This window comes from Chelonia mydas, chromosome 9 (assembly GCF_015237465.2).
Source record: "Chelonia mydas isolate rCheMyd1 chromosome 9, rCheMyd1.pri.v2, whole genome shotgun sequence".
NCBI lineage: Eukaryota > Metazoa > Chordata > Testudines > Cheloniidae > Chelonia > Chelonia mydas.
Window position 1 is genome coordinate 35,698,696 of NC_057855.1, and position 22,711 is coordinate 35,721,406.

The 22,711-nt window shown below is 39.8% G+C and overlaps 1 protein-coding gene across 50 annotated transcripts in view; it reads left to right on the plus strand.

Moving 5' to 3' along the window:
* The window catches only part of DOCK10 (dedicator of cytokinesis 10), a 247,285-nt gene that overhangs the window by 124,179 nt on the left and 100,395 nt on the right, over positions 1-22,711 (plus strand). For all 50 annotated transcript variants that reach the window (XM_043523131.1, XM_043523117.1, XM_043523120.1 and 47 more), the window contains exons 8-14: positions 7,969-8,152; positions 10,648-10,733; positions 12,051-12,134; positions 13,647-13,802; positions 15,994-16,215; positions 19,064-19,186; positions 20,938-21,020. In XM_043523131.1, the coding sequence (XP_043379066.1) occupies positions 7,969-8,152; positions 10,648-10,733; positions 12,051-12,134; positions 13,647-13,802; positions 15,994-16,215; positions 19,064-19,186; positions 20,938-21,020 (938 nt within the window). The remainder of the gene's footprint in view (positions 1-7,968; positions 8,153-10,647; positions 10,734-12,050; positions 12,135-13,646; positions 13,803-15,993; positions 16,216-19,063; positions 19,187-20,937; positions 21,021-22,711) is intronic.

A 22,711-nucleotide genomic window follows, 5' to 3' on the forward strand; every position in this document is an offset into this window, starting at 1 on the left:
GGTTGTATTTCTGAGGGGGGAGGCTTTAAAATCTACATTGTCATCGACTACTTTTTCTTGTGTTTCAATCTGATTTCTTTTTCTTGACAAGAAGTAGTTTCTACATGCTGCCATGTAGAGGGATTTGAGTTTGGCACATATCTCTGGTCCATTGCTCCTGAATCAGGAAAGGCTGGGAATGTTTCAAAGGCAGCTCAGCTTCTGGAGTAGAGTGTAGTACAGCTTCCGTTTGGAGTTGCTGTGAAACAAACCTTTCCGGCTGACTCACTGAGGTCCTTGACCACCTGTAGCTCTTCGTGGCTGGAAGGATAGCTTGTTTTGACACAGGGCCTTTGAAGTGGGGAAGAATGGCAGAAAGTGGATGGAATTTACCCTGATGACAAATGACAGCTCAAAGTTCCAAACACTACTTCAGCCCACATTGTTGCACTACCTGAGCAGATGGCTATCCATTTTCCATGTGCAGTGCAGACTGATTCTCTGTACCAGCCTGGCATAAGGCAGTATAGGGACAGCCATGCAGTTGGGTCTAACACAACGGTCCCTGATTGGGAATATGGGAATCCCTGTACATTTTATCTATGTAAAGGCATGGGCAGAAGGTCTGGAAGTGGATTTCAGTCCGAATAAGGGAATCCTGACGACCCACCCCAGAAAAAAAATATAAAGCATCTATAGTGATAAATAAAGCATGAGCCCTTAAATGTATTGCAGCTTCTACATGGGCCTGCAAGCCTTTGCAACAGCTGCACCTACATGTTGAGCAAGGAGAGAGGGAGAACAGTGCCACTCATGAGAGCCTTCAGGACAGATACGTAATGATTCAAACTACCTTTACGTTCCCTCCAGAGTGAAAAATAAAAATGTTAGCCCATCCCTGCTGTGGCCACGAGTATCAAATATATAATACAGAATTGCTAAATTTACCAGGGTCCATACCAAGTAAGTGTGCAGTAGTGCATATACAAAGCACATATCTCCACAGTTACTGCATTCTTTAGCAATTCGTACAGTCATGTAAAGCTTGCTTTTATTACACTCTGTGTGTGGGCAAAATGATTTGGCTATGTGTCTTTGAAGATTGAGCCATTGAATACATCTGTGGAAAAGAATGGAACTTTCCTTGGAGGACAGCATAATTGCTGAAAGGTTACAAAAGAATACTGATATTTTGACATACCAAAGGCCCAAACCAGTCACTTTCATATAGCTTACTGTAGTAATGTGAAGCCTTTCACCTGTTGCTATTTCTGAAAGGATTAAAATAGAAGCTTTTTAAAATAAGTAAATGGGGCCCAATATGGGTCTACAGCATGGATTTTTATCTCAGAGATCAAGATATATCAGAAATCTAACTGATGTTTTATTTTGAAAATGTGTGGTGGGAGAGTGCATTCAGGGCTGTTTAGTTACTGTCAATTACCGACTCTCTGTTGTTAGGTGATATTTTATGTTCTTCATCTGTGCTTGTGAATTGGTGCTGCCCCATTGGTGGCATGAGTTTGCCAAGTCCCTCAGTGTTCAGAAGCCTTGAGAAGGAATGTTTTGTTCCAGGTGGCTGTGACTGTGTGCTATTCTTAGAGACAAGCCTCAATCAGAAATTCAGAGTTAGCCCCCAGTACCTATACCACCAAAATGGTTTTGGACTTCGGCCACCTCCAAAACCAGAATGTGTCTCTTTTCCAGGTCCATTTCAGAGGCAGCCCACGATAGCAGAAATTACAAGAACAGTGGATTTTAAGAGATTTCTAGCATTCTGGTCTAAATCTTAAAAGAACAGGTCAGGAGACTGACACCTTTGAATTAGACCTGCTTAATCTCCAGCTTCTGGCCACTGGCTCTGAGTTTCTGACTCTTGCCTACCCCCTCAATCACCAGCTTTTCTGCCAGCTGTCCAGAGCTTTTGGTTATATCCCTAGATTGTTTTTTTCATGTCTTGTCCATTGTTGGAAGCCAGTCTCTCTAGGTGCTGAGCAGGTGGGAGGCAGGCAGATGGGAGGTAGCCAGCTGAGACATTGCCTCTCCCATTGCATGACTAAGACACTTAGCATGGAGTGAATGTGCTCATAAGCTATCCACACTGCAGAAAGGCAGGAGTCTTAGGCTGGCAGCAGTGCAACAGCACCAGGAAAATCATCAATCTTTGTTCCCCACCACCACTCATAGAGTGTGACGAATGGAGGCGAGGGGAATGGATGAAGAGGACAAAACCTGGTGTAAAGCTGAGTAAGTGAGAAGGAATGGGTCCAATGAGTGTAAGTAATTATGCATTTCCAAGTTTGAGGAAGACTCAGGTCCTCCCGCCTACATTAGTTTCACACCATTGTAACCTCAGTGACTGCTGTTAAGTAACTCCGAGTAACTGAGGAGTTACTCTGAGTAACTGAGAGGAGAATGAGGTTTTGAGCTGGTGTAGCATACATGTTGAAAAGGCCAGAAGTCAGTGGAAATAATACCATCTCTAAACTAAATTAGATTCACCTCTGTAACAACCCTGTGATTTTAGGGGAATGATCCTGTAGGCTTTGAGCTAAGCCTTCTATTTCACTGCTGTCTCATCTTTTGGATTCTTATTTCTGAATCTGAGATTTCTTCCAGAAGGAAATATTACTGAACTTCAGGTGTTGAAGATATCAACATTTTAAGTCACAGGCCAAATTTCCATAATGTAGGGGCAATAAAGAAGCAAATGGAGAAAGGAGGCATTTCTTTCTATTAGTGGCTACACAAGAAAATATTTAGATATAGACTTGAATCAAAGACTTGCACTGGATTTCATCTGCCTGCCAGGACTTTGAAGTGCATATGGAAAACTGGATATTAATGTTTTTCTTCCAAATGTCTTTAAGATTCAGCATGTGAGTTCTATTGCTCTTTTAGATAAAGTCTGATAGCATTATATTATCTCATTTAAACATCTTAGCACAGGCTGTAAAGGGAAGTGCATAATACAGACAACAGATGCGTTCATTTTAATAATCTTTGTTCTCTTTTTCACATGAGAAAATTGGAAGGTGATTTCTTCTTTATAGATCCCACATAACCACTTACATGGATATTTAGTGTACCAGGACTGCAGCCTCTCCTGGATGGAGACCAACATCCCCCTCCCTTCTGCCAGTATATTTCCAGGCTGCATAGTTCCCTATATGTGCTGGGTTATCCAATAGAGGCAAGCTGCCCAAGTACACCTGCTTGCTTTCTCTTACAGATGGTTAACAGGTGTAATTTCTAAAATTATAAGTTACCACATAGCTCTTCCGAGGCAAGCCTATTTTATTCTTAAAGTAAAAAACATTACAGAGAATACATATTAAAAACAATAAAAGAACCTACACACATGCTAATCAGCTTACCATGGTTCAGCCCAGCTCTAAGATGGGTTCCGGCAGGAGCAGTCCTTCAAATCCCCACCCAAGGGGATTCCTTGTGGTTACAAGTTCAGCTTCTCCTCAGAACAGGCACACAGTCTTATGGAGCCTCAGTAGGCCCAGTCCTTGCAACCGTTTTCAGCAGTCTAGGGCCTGTCCATTTGCTGGCTCAGGAAGAAGGCCCCGAGGCAGTGTAAAACCAGACTATTTCTGCAAAAATCCTTTCTGTGCCTGTTGGTCCCTGGAGAATCCAGTTTGAACTAGTGTAGGCACACCTCTCCTGGGGGTGGCTTCAAAGGCTGATAATAGAAGAAGTACATTAGCATCCCCTTCTCTGCTAGAGGAGGTACATAAAATGCCACAATAACACATACACAACTGCATTTTTAATGCAATTAAAAGGGCTGGAGCACCCACGGAAAAAAAAATAGCAATTAGCTGATCAGGGCCCGCAAACAGCTGATTGGAGGTGCCACCAAACAGCTGGGAGAGGGACTTGGGGGAGGGTGGAGAGCAGTGAGCAGGTGGGGACCTCAGGGAGTGGATGGAGCGGGAGGGTGGGAAGAGTCGGAGTAGGGGCGAGGCCTCGGGGCAGAGCACCCCTGGGGAAAAGAAAAACTCAGCACCTATGAATCCTACATCAATAAAGCTCAACTGAATTCAGTAAAGTTTATCTTAATTCCATAAGGTTTTTTCAGAGTATTACAGGATATTGTCAGTCTGTCAAATCAAGCAGCCATGAATGAGTTGTTACAAAATGCACATTCTGAAACCCTTTTCTTATTTTTTTATAGCCTCTATCAATAGTGTTTAACAAAAAAAAGTGTCTACACCTCTGTTCTAAGATGAGGATTATTTCTATCACAGATAGAGCTGGGTAGAAAATGTTTTTTCTGCCCCGTGAGAATTTTTAGAGTTTGGACATTTTTCTTGTGACAAATCAACAACAGAAAAAAAATCTAGAAAATTTTCACAATCAGTAAACCTGGAAAAAAATCAATTTGGGAATGATCAGAACTTTCTTTTTTGATTTTAGCCTTTTTTTATTTATATGTTGTAATTAAATTTAAATTTAAAAAAATCCCAAAATGGGAAGTTTCAGTTTTGACTAATCAGAATTTTCTGATGAAAAAAATTTTTCATCAAAAAATTCCTGACCAGTTCTAATTACAAAGCTATTCCTCAAAGAGGAAACCCATACCATCAGACAGATTCTCCAATTCAATTACATGACATCTATTTATGCCAGCTAAGGCTCTGACCTCATATTCCTAACTCTAGCTCTCTTACTTAGAAGAACATTGTGCTATAACTTCACAAGGAGGTTGACTTGAGAGCTACACTTAGAAAACAATCGAGAGGTCTTATTCTTTGCATTGGGAAATAACAATGATGTATGGAGCTATAAAACTAGCATGGCACAATCATCAGATTTAATTAAGGCTATTAACTGAAAAAAGATTGAAACCTCAGACTTAAAAAAGGCCAGGTAGCACTACTGCCTGGATGAAACCTGCAGGGTTCTTCGATATCTTTATGGTCATGGCTTAATTTTTGTTAATGACATCTTTCTGAAATACTGAAAACAAATGAGTGAGCTTTGACAGCTATAGTAAATGGTTACTAATGCTTTATAATAAAGAAGGGCCATCCTGGTATGAGATCTCTTTGAAGTTTAAAAGAGTGTGATAAAAGAGGCTTATAACTGGTGTTATAAGAGTATCACATAAAATCTTGTAAATTTGGTAAATGTGAAGAGAGAAATGTACTGTATTAGCATTAGAGAATCATGTAATTTAATTCAATTTCACCAAGCTATTTCATTAACTAAAGAGCTGTTGGTTCTCAGAACTGGGCCTGATGCATTAAACATTTACTGCAAGTACATCATGATGATATAGACCAGTTTTAAGTCTGGTTGCCATTACATTGGGAATTGATTTTTTTTAACCTTCATTTAAGAAATATATAGCTACAATCATATACACATTATCTCACATTTTGTTTAAATTACCATTCAGTTTTCTCTTCTTAGAATGACTCTAACATGCTCACCAACAGCATCTTGCACTTTTCCAAAAAGCCATTTCAAAATGTGGTGACTGGTAATATCTCATCAGAATTTCCCACTGTCTTCTTTCCATGAAGGGGAAAATGTATTGTTCGCAATGGTCAGTTCTTCCAGTCTTCTGGAGAGATTTGTTGGTTGATTTCTTAACCTCATATTAACAAAATTGTCCTGGAGTTGTGTAGAAAAATGGGCAGACAATATACCTGAGTTTTTTCCATGGAATCTTTGAATTTCCTTAAACAGTCCTCTGTTGGGGGAACAATCTAATTTAAAGGCTATCTAATGCTTATGGTTCTGTAAATAATATTTAACTGTAAGAAGAAAGAATGAAGAGGAATGGTACAATTTACAGCCTGTATTAGATTAACAACTGGCCTCAATTATGTAATTGTCACAAAGCAATTTATAGAGGGAGCAAACTGTTCTGGAAGAAGGAAGGAAGAGATGGTGCTTCGAGAGGCACAGTCTCTTTTATGGCTGTTGGATGTACGCAGGGGGACTTCAAATGGGACTATTTGTGTAAGATAATTTTCACCAACATGAATAAGGGTCCTGTATTCAGGTCCTATTAGTGAAACCCACTCAGACATTTTAATCTTTCAAACTGGAATTTTCCTTGCACTTTAAAAGTGGATGGAGAAGAGGAGAAATGTTATTTGAGCAGAGATTAAAGTAAAGTGTTTTCTCCCTGAAAGCCTGTTCTGAAGACAAAGTCTTTGGATGTTATGTACTGCCAGAAAAAAAATAGTTTATAAGGAATACAATGGAGTTGGCAGGCAGTTCAGAAGCCTTGTAGAGATTAATCATTCATATTTTGTTTAATACATTTTTTCACAATAACGTTGGTTGGATTAAATTAAGTCAGTGTTCTAGATTCTTCCTCTGGTTCTTTTCTGTTCTAAGCATTGTGTTATATATTCACAAGGTGTAACTGCTTCAGTACTTCTTTGAATATCACTAGAGCCCTGCAAATCTGTGGATATCCGCTCTATAGCCACAGATATCCACAGACCTTGTTTGCTGATCGTGGATGGACACGGATCAAAATTTTATATCTAGAGCCTTGCAAATCTGCAGATATCTGCTTTATATCCACAGATGCGGATATCCGCAGACCAATTTTACAGATCGTGGATCGGATGCGGGTACAAATTTTGTATCCATAAAGGGCTCTAAATATAACTTTACCTCTCTGTAAAGGTTAAAAAACAATGAATATAAACATTGGGGTGAAGAATGGATAATGCACATGGCATACACACAGGACAGTTATATTTAGCAGATGCATCCTGGCCATGCCAAGCACTTCAGGCCTTTAGGACTGGTTGAGAGTACTGTACAGACAGTGCCCTACATAATAAAGGGATGGTTGTTAGTCTCCATTGTCTTAGAGACACCTTAATACTATATTGTGATGACTCAATAATATTCATGTGCGAGACAAACTGAAAAGCATAGGGAAAATAGTGACTCAATGAAAAGAGCAGAAGTAGGAAGGCTCAACAACCTTGTTCCCAGTGCTCTGACCCTCAGCCTTGGAGAGGTGAGTGATGTGTTCAGGGATCATGTTTTCCCCTAAAAAGTGAAAAAAGGTTATTTTAACTTGAATTTTCCATTTCCGGTGGGGTTTGGGATGTAGGAGGAGCACTAGTAAAAGCTGTTCGGTGTCAGCGAGAGGAACTGACTCAAGTCTCTAGTGATTTTACAGGAGTGTCCATGGAATGCAGCAGTACAGCAGTTGTGGTGGGGGAAAAAGAACAAAGGGGCTCATCACTTTTCTAACTTCATTAGTTGCTCTGGAACTAGTCAGCAGCTTCACATAGTTGGTAGCATTTGTAAATGTCTTGAAATGGGAGACTGCATGAAACAGTGGATTCATCATAAGCAGCAGAACCTTTGACCTCAGGGTCACTAGTTCAATTCCAGCCCAAGTTGGTGGTGACTGAATACTCTTACCATGTGGTAGTTGTTTGATGGAATGAGTTTGGTGGAGCTAGTCCAGTTCCTAGTGGGCAAATATCCACATCACAGAAACTACATTTAATACTAATTGGTGTCCTTCTGGCGTTCTCAGCAGAATGTTGTATGACTGAATGGGTATGGCATAGTTCAGCTGTAGAGGTGGTCTCTCCAGACAGCACTGAAACACATAACAATGCTTAGCACTTGTATAGTGCTTTCGTCTTCAGAGAGCTTTAATTATTTATCACATAAGTTACAACCCACATGTGAGATACTGTAGGAAAGTACTGCCAGAAGTTATGTAGGAACTGCCCATGGTATAGCAGTTTTATAGCTAAAAGAGGACTTCAGTCTCCTGGTGAGCATAGACAATGTTTCATGAACATTAATATCACAAAATTTGTCATTTATGTTTTGTTTTTTAATGCCACTAAATTTCCTTGAGTGTTAGTCCTAAGGTGGTTTGCCATATAAAAGCCCCACCACTCCATGTGACTTTTTTCAATAACTTTTGAAAATAGTTCCTGTCTTCATTTTAATATTTTTTTCTTTTTGATACAACAGAATAACAGGCTTAGGAAGCATGCCTTTGAGCTGAAAATGAATGACCTGACATACTTTGTGCTGGCAGCTGAAAATGAGCAGGATATGGATGACTGGATTTCCACTCTCAACAAAATCCTGCAAATAAATCCGGAGGGGACCATTCAGGAAAGGAAAAGCGCAGATCTCACCGATATGAAACTTGGTAAGAATGAATGTATTTGCATTGCTTTTTGTGCTGAATACAAAAAATGCATCTTCAGATTTTGGTATCAGATTGTTTTAACTGCCAGCACCTTTGATGGATTCTGAACCCACAGCAGTATCGATTTTTGACAGAATGGCTCCAAAGCTTTTACATTCACTGAAAGTATCAGTTAACTCTTGGGGGTAATTTTCAAAGGGCTATGTAAGCATCACAGCTCCCAATAAAGCAGTCTGAGTCATGTGACAGCCTTGCACAGGTAGTTCTATATAAATTGAGTCTTGCCTATCGGTCTTCCATTTAATGTGTTTGTATGTATACTTTGTGACTTGCTGTCCTGATATTGTCTGAAAGTTTTAAGGAATTTTAGTTTGGAGAGGTCGGTCAGTGTTTTTTTGTTTGTTTGTTTAGTTTTTGATTTTACAATTTTTTTTCTGTTTTTATTTATTTATTTTACCTCTGGAAGAAATACAAAATCCCAGCTGTTATAAGTTTCCATTTTGATGGAGGCTTAATGCATTAATGTGCTAGCATTTATTTCTGGCAATTGTGAATGAATTTGTGTATTAATGTCCTTTCACTATGTGACAAGACTCTCTTGGCCAACACACCAGGGATTGAAAGACTTTCAGACTTAAAAGCATAAGCTAAAGCTCTAGAGCTGGGAGTGGGTAACAACTAATATCCCCTGTATATTGGGCGTGAAGGGAGAGGCATAACACACTCACCAGTAGGTTACATACTTTTTCAGTTCAAAGAAACCTTGTCCCAAGTGTCAAAGGCCACAGGTTCAAATTTCATTGAAGTCCCCACTTATGTGATGACCACCCTCTTCACTGGTATACCAGAGATTGAACCAGGAACCTAAAAGCATGAGCTGCTACAGCTTGAGCTAAAAAGCCACAGATCAGTAGCTGGAGGCTGTAACAAATAGCACTGGGAGTCAAAATCAAAATGTTCCCTGGGAGTGAATTGATTGTGATGTATCTTCCAACAGAGGAAAGGCAGGTTTTCTGTTGGAAACCTGCCAGCTGACTGTCCCACTATTTGGCAGCCTACCTGGTGGACTGCCAGTCAGAGTTGTGAACCTAGGACTTCCATGGTCCATGGCTCTGGGGCAGCACACCATGCAGACTGCTTTGGAGCCATGGACTCCAGGACTTCCAAGCTCCCTGCAGTGGAGCCAGGACCTGTAAGCTATGGGAGACCTGGCTAGAGCACTGCAGTAGGGGACCTCTGTAAGCCCTGGAAACTTTCAGGGCTTCCCAGTTTCCTGCAGTGGAGCTGGGAGCCACGGCTGAGCCGAGAGCCTTGGTGCTTGGGCTCCCAGATAACATTTCATTTTACATTTTTATTTTATATATTTATACTTTTCAAAAGTAATAAACATGACATTTTTACTATGCTGTGCTGGTATAAAGTACTGTGTGGGTCACATGTACCAAACAATTTGAAAGATGATTGCTAACACAAAGAGAGGTTTAAAAACCCAGCACATGTCATTTTGTGTTTTAAGGCCATGACAAAGCAAAAGAGGAAGTGCTATTAGAACTCTTGGAAGCTTTATCTGAAACAGAATTGCATTCAACCATAAGTAACGCTAAGAGTTTTCAGGCCATATTCTCCCCTAAAGTAATTCAGCGTAGCTCCTTTGAAGTCAAAATGAAATGTTTTGATTATTTCAAAACATTTTTTCTCAGAATTTCCCTTTTGTGGGAAATTTTGAAAATTCTACTTTTCATTCCTAAAAAGAACAAATTTATTTTTGAAGGTTTTTGGAATTTCTCACCAAATGGAAATTCCAACTTTTAGTAAGTTCTAGTAGTAACTCATATCATCTGCACCACAACTGGCTAAACTACCAAGGAGAAATAAAAATAAAAAAAGGATCTTCTACAATTGGAGAATTGCAGAGTTACATAGAATGATTCTCTACAGCTCCCCATTCTGGATTTATTTGTCCACAGCAGACAAGCCCTTGGAGTTTTTGGAGCCTTAGGACTTGGTCCCTAGCTGGTGTAAATCCATCACTGGAGCTACACCAGTTTATAATAACTGAGGATCTGGCCCATAAGATTATAGTAAGTCCCCTGTGCAATACCTCAAGAGGGATGGAGAAAGGTGAAAAGGCCCCTTCAGTAGGGGCATTATTATTTATTGTGTATGCAGTGCTCATAAATGTGCTAGATGCTTCAGAAAACAAATACAGACATGACCTTTGCCCTGTAAAGAATAACATCCAATTTTAGTTATGGCAAAATAAGAGGCAGTAACAAACAATAGTGGGAGATGGCGTTGGGAAGGACAAGGGTCACAGTGATAAAACCACTCTGTTAAACAGTTACAGAATATGTATATCTTGATAATTTGCTGTGCTAAAAGTGACAAAATATGGAACAGATGAATAGGATGTGAACTGGATTTTAAACCTGGAGGTTAATTGCAGGTGTAATACAAATCTTATAGTCATTCTCAATAATGGTTTTCTTTTTAAGATTCTGAAGAAGTTTCGGAGAATTATGATTGCCCACAAGAGGAGACTGATTCTTCAGAGAACACCTTGCACCCAGACTTTGCAAAAGTAATAAACATGACATTTTACTATGCTGTGCTGGTATAAATTACTGCATGGGTCACATGTACCAAACAATTCGTAAGATGATTACTAACATAAGGAGAGGTTTTAAACCCCAGCACATGTCATTTTGTATTTTAAGGCCATGACAAAGCAAAAGAGGAAGTGGTTCTGTTATTTTCTATTAGAGCTCTTGGGAGCTTTATCTGAAACAGAATAGCTTTCAACCATAAGTAACACTAAGAGTTTTCGGGCCATATTGTCCCCTGAAGTAATTCAGCATAGCTCCTTTGAAGTCAATTTATTCAAGAATGATTCATTCTCTTCTCTATTCAGCATCACTGCATTTTGGGAAACTTTGCCCTCAAGAGGCAAGATTTCCTGTATTGCCTGCAGAGTTCCAAGGAAATTGGCTGTGTACTGGTGGTTATCTTATCTAATTTCACTGAAAGTTGTCGGTAGTGCTGGGGACAAAGGAGTACCGTTTTTTTTTTTCTTTCTCTGAAACTGTGGCATAGACTTCTCTATCAAGATGAGCTAATTTAAAAACAAACAAACACACACACACACACACACACACACACACACAGAAAGTGAATGGCAGCTACTTTTTGGTTATTTACGGTAACAAATGGCTAAAAAGCTATGATAAAAATATTATGTCGAGCTATTTTAAATGAATGCAGCTGAGTTATGATTGTCTATCTGATCTACTTTCTAATGTACATCACCATGACAAATTTATCTAAAGTAGATGATAATATGATACATATAAAGGACCAAATTCCGCCCAGATATGTGGGTGTCTAACTCCCCAGTGACTTCAGTTATGAGTGGCACATGAATCTAAGGGTAAAATTTGATCCCGGTTGTACTGTGAAATGTGCTTATGAAACAGATTGACCTGAAATTTCCAAAATTAATATTAAAGTATCACTGAATTCACGTGTTTGAAAAAATGGAATCCAAATGTCTGTTTTGTTTTTAGATAAATTATTCAGCCCTTATCGGCACAGAAGACTGATGGTTAGAAGTTTGGGTTCTATTCCTGGCCCATTACTGTGATTCTTGGGCCAGCTGCTTAACCTCTCCATACGTTAGTTTACCTATCTGTAAAACTGAGATAAAATGCATCTACCTTACAGGGATGTTGTGAGGTTTAATTAAAGTTTGACACTTTGGGCTCCTCAGATGATAGCTACTGATAAAAATAAAAAGTATTATTGTTATAAATGAAGCATCAATAATTTTTCTAAGTGTTACCAACTGTATCTGGAAAAAATGTCTGTATACAGAAGACTAATTTATTAACTATTGCCACAGTACATCGCAGAAACAGAAGAAACCGTGAAAGCTTCTCGAAATACGGAACGACTAAATCTGTTCTCCTTAGATCCTGATATAACTGTAAGTGAGAATCCTGTTTTAGTTTCTAACGGTATTCAAGATAAAGAGGCCCAAACTGACTTGGTTACCAAAAAAACACAAGGGTTGTTTAGAGGTCAGCAGGCAGGTTGGGTACTTACCTATGCAACAGAATTCCACATCTGTGTTGAACACTATTTGGAATGTTGCATCTTCTCCCCACAAACAGTGTTTGAGCTACCCATCTTGGCGATGGTTGCTGCTGATTTGTTGATTATGTAGCATTATTTATAGCTGATCTGCTTTTTAGATGAGTGGCATTAAAACCTAGCAGTGGGTGATTCTCAAAAAGGTTTCAATTTTGCTTTCACTTGAAGTCAGTGGCAAAATATTATTGACTTCAAGAAGAAACTGCACTGGGACCAAAGCTTGGTTCAGCTGGAATAAGAATACCAAAGTTTAGTTCCTTCTCTGAACTATGTCTCAACCTCCTGAATCTCCCAAACTGGACTGGAAATCTCACAAGAACAGGCTATCTCAAGATTCCTGGTACTTCCTCATGGTCTGGAAACACTACAAGAATAGCATTTTTCATGGTTATTCCCTACTTTGGCTTTTACTGCAAAGATGCATACAGAAAAGATAAGCAATGGGAAGAAAAGTTCACCAAAGCTACTTAAGTAGCTTAGCTGGGGATTTGGAAGGTTCAGGTTGGTTTTAATTTATTTGAACATCTTTAGTAGCTTAATAGACATTATACTTCAGGATTCAGGGCTTGTTACTTCTCTCATTGAATGGATGTTTTGCCAGTGGTTAATGGGGAACAAGACTGGAAAAACAGTCATCTTTATGACAGGTTTCAGAGTAGCAGCCATGTTAGTCTGTATCTGCAAAAAGAAAAGGAGTTCTTGTGGCACCTTAGAGACTAACAAATTTATTTGAGCATAAGCTTTCGTGAGCTACAGCTCACTTCATGCATGCATGCATGCATCCGATGAAGTGAGCTGTAGCTCACGAAAGCTTATGCTCAAATAAATTTTTTAGTCTCTAAGTCATCTTTATGTTGTTGAGAAATAAAAACCTTGCCTAAAGCTGTAGTCAGGACACCCCACATTCAAGTCAACTGAAATATAGGGTGATAGAGGTCTGAAATCTACTATACAGATGTCTTTGGAGTTACATTCTGTAGCGTTTTGTCTACATTCGTCTAAACAGGGAAATAAACAATTCAAATTGGTCTCTGTTTTTCAAATTACAAGAAATTGACACCAAGGTGCTGGACTGGAATTCAGGGGATGTAAATTCAATTCTCAGCTCTGCCACAGACACCCTATGTGACCGTAGGCAACCTCTTTCCCTCAGCTCTTAATCTGTAAATTGGGAGTAATAATACTCTCCTTCCTTACAAGGGTTACATGGGGTTAGATTATTAATGTTTGTGAGGTGTTCAGATACTGCAGTACTCAATAGTGCAGATAGAAATCTTATTTATAATGTTGGATTTTTTTTTGTGTATACTACACATAAATAATTAGCCCAAATTGTTTATTCTAGGCCTCAAATCTTCAGAAAAAGGAGTTTCCAGGAACAGATTCAGTGATCAAACCATTTGAGGAAAAGGATGCAAAGAGGATCATGATAACTTGTAAATCCCTCAGTTTGAATCTTCAGGCTTGTGTGACTGAGAATGAAAATGATCCTATAACCAATGTAAGCTATGTATATTTCTCTGCATATGCATGTCTCTTTTCCTCAAGGATGGGAATCCTTAAATCTGCATTACTGCTGCAATTAGGAGGTGCGATGAAAGCTCCTTCTTCCATATTCCAAGCTCGCTCTTCCCTCTCCCTGTGTGTATGCATTAGGCTTTAATCATGTACTTAGGGAGTTCTTAGACCAATGTTCTGCGGTTAATAACTGTATTGAATGTAGCAATAGAATATTCTGGAGGTATTGATTCTTTGTGGATCTAAGTGCAATAGAAAGCAATCTGTGAAGATCCCGGTCAGCCTTTTCTTCACTCTGCATTATGGCGCTGATCTAAAGCCCATTGGCATCAAGACTCCCATTGACTTCCATGGGCCTTGGATCAGGTCCTATAAGCACACAACAAATTGGTATCAATGTAGAGCGGGCAACACTCCATCTGATAAAGCACAGTGTTTTGTAATGCTAACGTGCTCCCTCCATTGTACAAAGTGGGACCATAACCCAGTAGTTCACTCCGACTTTAGGAGATGTGTATATCTGTTGTGATGATGGAAGATTATTATTGCATTAGGATAGAAAATAGCACTGGGCCTGTATACAAGCTAAATGAAAGTAGACAAACTTTCATTTTATTGATTAAAGTGCTTACAGACTTTATAAATCCATGAAAGCACAATAAATATTGAGGCACAAAACTTAATCTGTAATATCCTCCTCCCGCTCTTATTCTTGTAAAAAAAAAAAAAAAAAGAAAGAAAGAAAGAAAACCTAAACCATCAATGCACAATCCCTGGATCTTGTTAACTCCTGCTTTAAGTGGGAGAATTTCAAATATTTCATCAAATCCCATGTTCTGGCAATTCAGCTTCCATCCATTACATATGAGACATTGATTTTTCATTTGCAGATCACCACTAGAGTGGGTGCATAATCAGCATATGGTGGTCAGTACTTTTACAGCAGAATGAAGGAGCTGGGGAAGTAAAGTAATGATGATTGTAGCAAGGAAATGCAATAATTCAGTCCAGAACTACGAAAGCATGGAATGGATTATCTGCTAATGCGCCCTGCATCCATAATTTCATTAAGGGTCAGATTCTCCTGTTCCACAGAGCAATGCAAAGCAGCTGTAAACTGTAATGACTGCAGCCAAGCCTTTTGTGTCAGGACATTTGTGAAATGTGTTTCTCAAGGGATCAGTTTGGTAACCTTAACCCTTATCTGTGAACTAGCTGGTCTGCATATTTCTCATTCACATTTCCGATTTAGATGCCAACTGTACTGTCAAACCCAAGTTTTCAGAAATCATGAGTCAGGCCCCCCAAACTCACGAAACTCGTTTAAAAATCCAGTGAGCTAAATGTTTGGTTTGTTTTTTGAACGACAGGGTTCATGTTTTCATGCTTTTCTCTGCAACCATGAAGCTAAACACTTTTTAAAAAAATGAAAGCTGAGATTTTGGCCTAATCACTGAATTCTAGGAGCAGGTGCTTTAAAAAAAACACCAAATATTGCAGGACTGGTGAGAAAACGGCAACGTTGTGTCAGCAAAGTTCTTTATTGTTGTTACTGCATGCACAATTGCAAAGGAATGCTATAAAGCAGGGGTTCTCAAACTGGGGGTCGGGACTTCTCAGGGGGTTGTGAGCTGTGAGCTGTCAGCTGCCACCCCAAACCCCACTTTGTCTCCGACATTTATAATGGTGTTAAATATATAAAGAAGTGTTTTTTTAATTTATAAGGGGGGGGTCGCACTTAGAGGCTTGCTATGTGAAAGTGGTCACCAGTACAAAAGTTTGAGAACCACTGCTATAAAGAGCAAGATCAAGGAGAGCATGAGTGCTGCGACGTCCTCCCAAAACAGTGCTGTGTTTGTTTTGCCCTTTGTGATTCCAGCTCTGCTAGCTAACATGAAGTGCAGGCAGAGCTATCACTATACCTGACCTCTCCCAGTCCTTTCTGGGTAGTCTAACCCTGCAGGCAGAGCTAGAGTTGCAGCCCTGGAGTTCAAGGACTAAAAACATGTACTGCACCTGCATAGTGGTGCAAGGGTGGGAGAAATTTCTTGCACCCTACATCCTCTGGTGGCTGCACAGTCTGGCACATTGGACATAGAACTGATAGGTTTTAAACCTCTTGTGTTCTGATAGTATTATATTTTAATCAAGCTGTTTCTGATTTTTATCTCTAGATTGAGCCTTTTTTTGTGAGCGTGGCTCTGTTTGATATCAGGGACAACAGGAAAATCTCTGCTGATTTTCATGTGGATCTGAACCACACACTTGTTACACAGATGGTTTTAGGTTCCTCGTCTTCACTGGAAAATGGCAATATTGAAACAATGGACGCAAGTGAAGCAGAAGAACCACTGGTCAAGGGATTTCCAGAGACATGGTTGAAGTATCCAAAACAGGTACATGATGCATGACGTGTCTCACTGATGTCTAAATGGGACTGTTCACACCACTAATGGTACTTGTGTTCCATATGCACTGTACTCATCCTAAACTGGGCTCTAATGGCTCCTTTGAAACTATCAGTATCTGTCATCTAGAGAAACCCATGAAGTGTGCAGCCATTTTTATGCTAACTCTTTGGGCTCAATCATTGACCTCTCCCAAACCAGCCAAACAAAATCACAATTTAAAATCTCATCTAGATGTCTGCATTACTCTCTAAGTTATGACACAGTCTTGTTATTGTAGCTCTTGTCCTCCATTTACTCTCCATACCTGTTTTCTTTTCCATATTATTAATTTACGTTACATCTGTTTTTAGGCTTTGATTCAGGAAATCACTTAAGCATGTGCTTGGGAGATTTCCTGAATAGGGATGTTTTCCTGAACTGGGTCCTAAGATTGTATGGTAATGGGACCATGTCTTCAGTAAGTTCTGTAATTCATCTTTTTGCAAAAGGATGTTTGGCTTTATAGTCAGGCCAAATTCCAACATGATGTATCACATTTTGACTCCAGAATTTCCTTATAATTTCAGTTGTAGATACTATTACAATCAGGTATTAAACTGCATACAAATGAGTACGTTGTATGGCTGTGACCAAATTTCTTAAAAAAATAGGCATCTATGCTATCTCATTAGAGGCAATTTTTAATGGAAAGAAAGCTCCCTGGTTACCTGGGATATCATAGGGCTGCCCCAGTAGAGATGGTCAGAAACTCAATTTTTTGCCAGAGAAAATTCTGTAAGAAAAATGTCCTTTCAAAATTTTTCAACCAAAAAGTGGTGGGTTTTCTAAAGGAATTTTCAAAATGACATGAAAGAAGAATGTTAATTTTATTTCGTATCAAAACAACATTTCAAAATGAAAACTTTCATTTAGTTTTCAAATGTCAAAGTGATAAAACATTTTTCATTTTGTTTCAACTTAAAATATCATTTCATTACGTTTTTATTTCTGGAAACTGAAAAATTTCAACTTTCATTTTTTGTTTTTTAAATTAATTTATTTTTATCCTTTCTCTCGCTTTTGTACTTTTCCCTCCTTTGTCGAATGGGATACGGGGGAAAAGATAAAGAAGTGTGTAAAAGTGGGGAAAGCACCGATTTTCAAGCTTTTTTACTGTTTTCCAAAAACTGAAAATAGATTTTTTTTTAATTTCCCAAACTGAAACAAAACAATATTTTAAATGAAAATGAAACAAAACATGTCATTTCATTTTAATGTTGATTTGAAACAACATTTTTTATTTCAAATTTTCCAATCAGAGAATCAAACATAATTCTCAAAATTGATATTTTCCAGTGAATAGTTTTAATTTTAGTTACATTTTTGTTTGAAATCAGCTCTGCTGTTTTAACATCCAGAAATACAGATTCCTCTGTATGTAAAGCAAAAGGAGAATCATGATGAAAAATACAAATGATCTGATTTATTGTATTGAAAATATATCACTCTGGTATCATATTCAATATTCTCATCTTACATATGTGTACATATCACAAAACAGATAACCAGTCAATATGAGCCCTTTCTGGGATTCCAAAGAAATTCAAAAGTGAGGCATTAATTCGACTTCCCTTTAAGTTCAGTTAGACTTCCTTAGTGCTGTTTACGTACACTCAGTGACTTGTGGATAAGTCTCAGATGAGCCTGCATACTATAACCGACCCTCTTCAATGATTATCTAGAAGAAATTTTAAGAGCCACTGATGGAAACCTACAGAATGGTGTACCCATTGATGGATGAAAAATTAGTCATCTGTAGTTTGCTGGTGATGTTGACCAGATTGGATCATCGGAATAAGAGGTGCAAATATTGCTCGAAAGAGTAGAGATGGAAGCCGAGACTGTTAGGTCTAAAGATATCACATGGAAAGACAAAGACGGTTGAAAAGTTGAAGATATTTCTACCCAAATTTGAAGAGACATTGGAGTGTGTTGAGCACTTCAAATACCTGGGTAGCTTGACCACAAAGGATGCTAAACATCACTTAGAGGTCTGACATAAAATTGGAGTCACTCCTGCTGCCCTAGTGACATGCAGCCACATTTGGAGAAGCAAAGGTATTACCATGAAGTGCAAAATGAAATTGCTGTAGTCTCTTGTCTTCAGCATCGCGCTGTATGTATGTGACACATTGACGCTAAGGAGCCAGGACATTAAGAAGCTTTCCGCCTTGTAATTGGAAAACTACAGGTGATTGCTGAGCATAAGCTATACCTCATACACGACTAACGAGGAGATGATCGCTCAAATTTACAGCATAACTGGAGTGATACCGGATACTATCAAGATGACCAGACAAAGAAAACTTGAGTTGTGAGACATATGGGCCAGATAAGTTTTGCAGGGATTGGTGCCAGGTGCAAGGGGCAGAGGGCACCCACAGCAAGTTGGTTCGACAAGGTGGTTGACTGGATGAGATGCAGTATGGCACACTTCTGTGTGAAGACTGAAAGATGAGGAGGAAGATTGCTGGCCAGTGACTCCTGTGTGTTGTGTTTACTGTTCGTTGTGATGTGACTCTGTGGTTGCTTTGAACTATGAGAGAACATATGTATGTGAGTAACTCTAAGAGAGATTAATGAACCATAAAGGGCTTCAGTTTGTGTAAACGATCTAACATTTCCCCATTAAGGGGACTAGAAGAAAGTGCAAGATCCACCAACACAGAAGCCCTCTAGGTTCACTTAGGCTCAAACAGGAACTTCCTTTCCACCAACTGGGGGCATTCACAATGTCTCCACTTGTTACAGAATTGTTATATGCTTATTAACTATACTCTTTTTTTATTCATAGGCTCTTTTCTCCATAAGTAACCCCCATTCTGAGATTGTTTTGGTGGCAAGAATAGAAAAGGTGCTCATGGGAAATATTGCCAGCAGTGCTGAACCTTACATTAAGAATCCAGACTCTAATAAGGTAATGCAATATAAACATAAATTGCCTCTTTGATTGTTTGTGTAAATGTCCCCCCCTGTGGGTGGAAAACACTGCACACTATATTTGCAAGGCTTATGAGTTTATGGATGCTTAATTGTACAAGCTCACTTAGGATCCTCTCCTATTGAAGTCAGTAGCAATATTCCTATTGACTTCAGTGGAAGTAAGATGAAGCCCTTAAACATGTAATGCAAGAATAAACTTAATATAGTAGATGTAGTTTGCATCAGGACATCTGGCAATAGAACTGAGTTGGTAAATATGCATTCTAGATGAAATACTGTGTGATTATAATCTATTTGTTGTGTACTACTTGTGCTGATATTATTCTAGCTGAGTGAATTTCAATGCCCCCAGCCCCATACAAAGCATAAGTAACTGCCCTTTGAGAGGGGAATTAGGTGGGTGTTTGGTTCCAGCCATCCACACGCTGCAATCTAAAGGCAGGCAGCATGACTACATTACCAATGCTGCAATGGGCTAAAAGGATGACTGCTTCCATTATAAAGTGATTTTGGAACATCGGATCCTAGCTAGTCTCCCGCTAAAGTCCCAAGTAGGCAGGTGTACAGCCTACTTCCATGGTGCACATGGGGTGCAGAGGCTTCTTTGTGGGTACGTGTACACTGCATCTGAGAGGTGTGATGCCCAGCAGGGGTAGACAGATTCAAGCTAGCTCAGCTGGCACCAAGTGTCTAAGAATAGCAGTGTGGATATTATGGCACTGGCATACCTCCCAGCTGCAATGTAGACATACCCTGTGTGGCCAGTTCACACTTGCCCTTCCTTCACATAAGGGTTTAAGAAGGGCTCTGTATGCTAAGGAGATATTTACCACTCTGATATCTTGACTCTACATAATGATTAGGACTTGAGTGTGTTGCACAGAGTGCCGCAGCAGATTTGAGGTCCCCACTTTAGAGGTTTCAGAAAATTTAATTTCAATGAACTGGGAGAGAGAGATTGAAACTGTAAACGCCTAAAGGTACCTGCCATGGTACACATTTTCCTGACATGTATTTTTTTAACTATTTCAACAAAAAAAATTTCCTCTGTTGGTCTGCCTGAACAATTTTAAACTCCAGGGTTGATCTGCTACTTGGATTTATATGCACTCAAAATGCTTTGCAGACACTACACTGAAAGGCCGAATTCTGTCTTGACTTAGGCCGCATGAAACCCCATTGATTTTAACGGGGTTGCGGAAATTGTAAGGCAAGACAGAATCGAGGTTGACATCTGCTGGCTGCACTATGATATCCCAGCTCTGAGACCAGAATATCAATCTTACCATTTAGTTAATTTAAACAAGAGAGCCTTGGGACTATGGAAGGGATTAATTTTCAGGAAGAACATGTAGTATTTCCACTGCTGCCCTTTCCCAGTGGCTTCCACCAGAGGGAAGGGAAGACTAAATTTCTTCAGGGGCTCCATAAAAGACCCCCCAGCAGAGGTTGCTCAGAGGATGTACGTAAACAGTGCATCCCTGTTACCCAGTTCTCACCTCCTCCCAGGGCCAGCGCCACCCCCTGCGGACCTCCAGCAGAGTGCAACTTTTCCCTAGTAAACTTCTCCCATGATGATGCTCCACCACTCTGGTCTGATTTTGTTAACCCTTCAGATAAATACCACCTAAATTGCATTTCCGGTACGCATAGGTACGCACCTTGTTTCAAAAACTGTGATGATGACATTGATGATACCAATGGTATTTATTTTTCTTTACCTAGTGTGCACAAAAAGTGTTAAAATCCAACAAACAGTTCTGTGGCAAGCTGGGGAAATACCGTATGCCATTTGCTTGGTCAGTGAGGTATGTATATTGATTATTTTTATATAACATTTCTAACAACATCTTACAGCTCACCCTGCTCTTGGATTCGTGTACTTTTATTATGAGCCACATTTTCAGTTTCAAACTAATACTTTCTACTTCATCCATGCCCCTGGCTGATCCTGGTGGCTTTAATCAATTCTTTTTTGTCCTATTTCCCTTTATTTATGGAAATGAATTAAAGTCATGTTCCCATTAAATACTCGTGTGGTAGCATCTATCACTCACACACCTGCTGAAGTTGCTAGAAAGCATCAAGAACAATGTCAGTTTATGACAATAATGCAGGAGCAGACCCACTCTGAGCAATTTTGTGCTAAATATTCTAAGAGAGGTTTGAAAGTTAAAATTCTTTCAGGAGACTTTTAAAAAGCTAATTCTTCTCTGAAATGGGAATTGAATACCTGCTATAGGAGCCTAAATACAGATTTAAGAGCCTACATGTAGGTATCCAAGATTGGAACTCTGTCCCTGTGATTACACCTGTCGAGTTTTGAGAAACATTGGCCAAAGATCTGGGGGTTGCACAAGCTCCTAGTAGCCCCAGTGCCTATGTCTTGGTGGTGGTGGAGGGGGAGAATGCCCTGGAAGCGCTTGCATTGTTAGCATTCTCAGCAGGCATTAGAAAGCTGGAGGTTTTATTTATTTTGTCTTTTCAGTAATAATTAATGACAATAATGTGTTTATTGTTGGATCCCCTCTCTTGTAACCCTTACCCTCATGACCTCTACCTCTTCTCCTGGTTGCTTCCTGTCCATTTTCTTTCCATAGTACATCTGCACATTCTACTCTCTCTCACTTCCTCATCTCTCCTTTGGGACTATTCCCTGCTTTCTTTGTTGCCTTCTCCTCTTCCCAGGTGTCATGGGGGTGTGCCAGTCCTGGAGTACCCCCCTGCTGGCCAAGTGTGGCACTGCAGATGTTCCCTGCCTGTTTCCTTCTCAAATGTGCATCTCATCCACTTTCTACAGGCCTGTACTGGAGATGTCGCTTAGTCCTCCAGCCAAGTCACAAACAAAATTTAACCCTTTCTAGGGTAATAAAAATCCAATTGAAAGATCCCAACAAACAAAAAAGTTCCTTTGCCCTTCAGCGGCTTCTCTTCAGCCCATCCTCTGGGCCCTGTTCTTAGCCCCTTTCTGGGCTTTGAGAGTCTTTCTGTCCCTGGGTTAGAGCACTCAGCGCCCAGGCTGACTCCCTGGCAGTACCAGTATCAGTCCCTTTCTAGGATCTGCTCTCAGAGGTAGGGCTGGCCACGTCTCCCCTTAAAGGGGCCAGTCACCTTGTGATACCTGACACCTGGATTCCTGCCTTCTGCCTTGGTTTCCTCCCTTCCTGTATTGTTCTCCCTCCCCTCTGTCTCTATTTTTCTTTGATTCCTTTCTTCCTCCTTTTCTGTTTTGGTGTCTCCTCCTCAGCTTTGTCCTACTTCTCAATTTATTGCTGTCCAGAGAGCACTGCTCAGTGGGGTCCAGTAGCACCTCAGACACTGCTCCCCATTGTGTTTGTAGTATATGCACCAAGTGGGGAATGGAACCTTGGTCAAAGGAGTAAGGTCTGCTAGACATAGAAGCACTTTTCTTCTATAGCTTCTGTCCTGCCATTTTGTTTCAGGAATGGTAGAGCACTAAATGGAGGCCCTACAGAAGCAGTTGGGGAGCAGCAGCTTC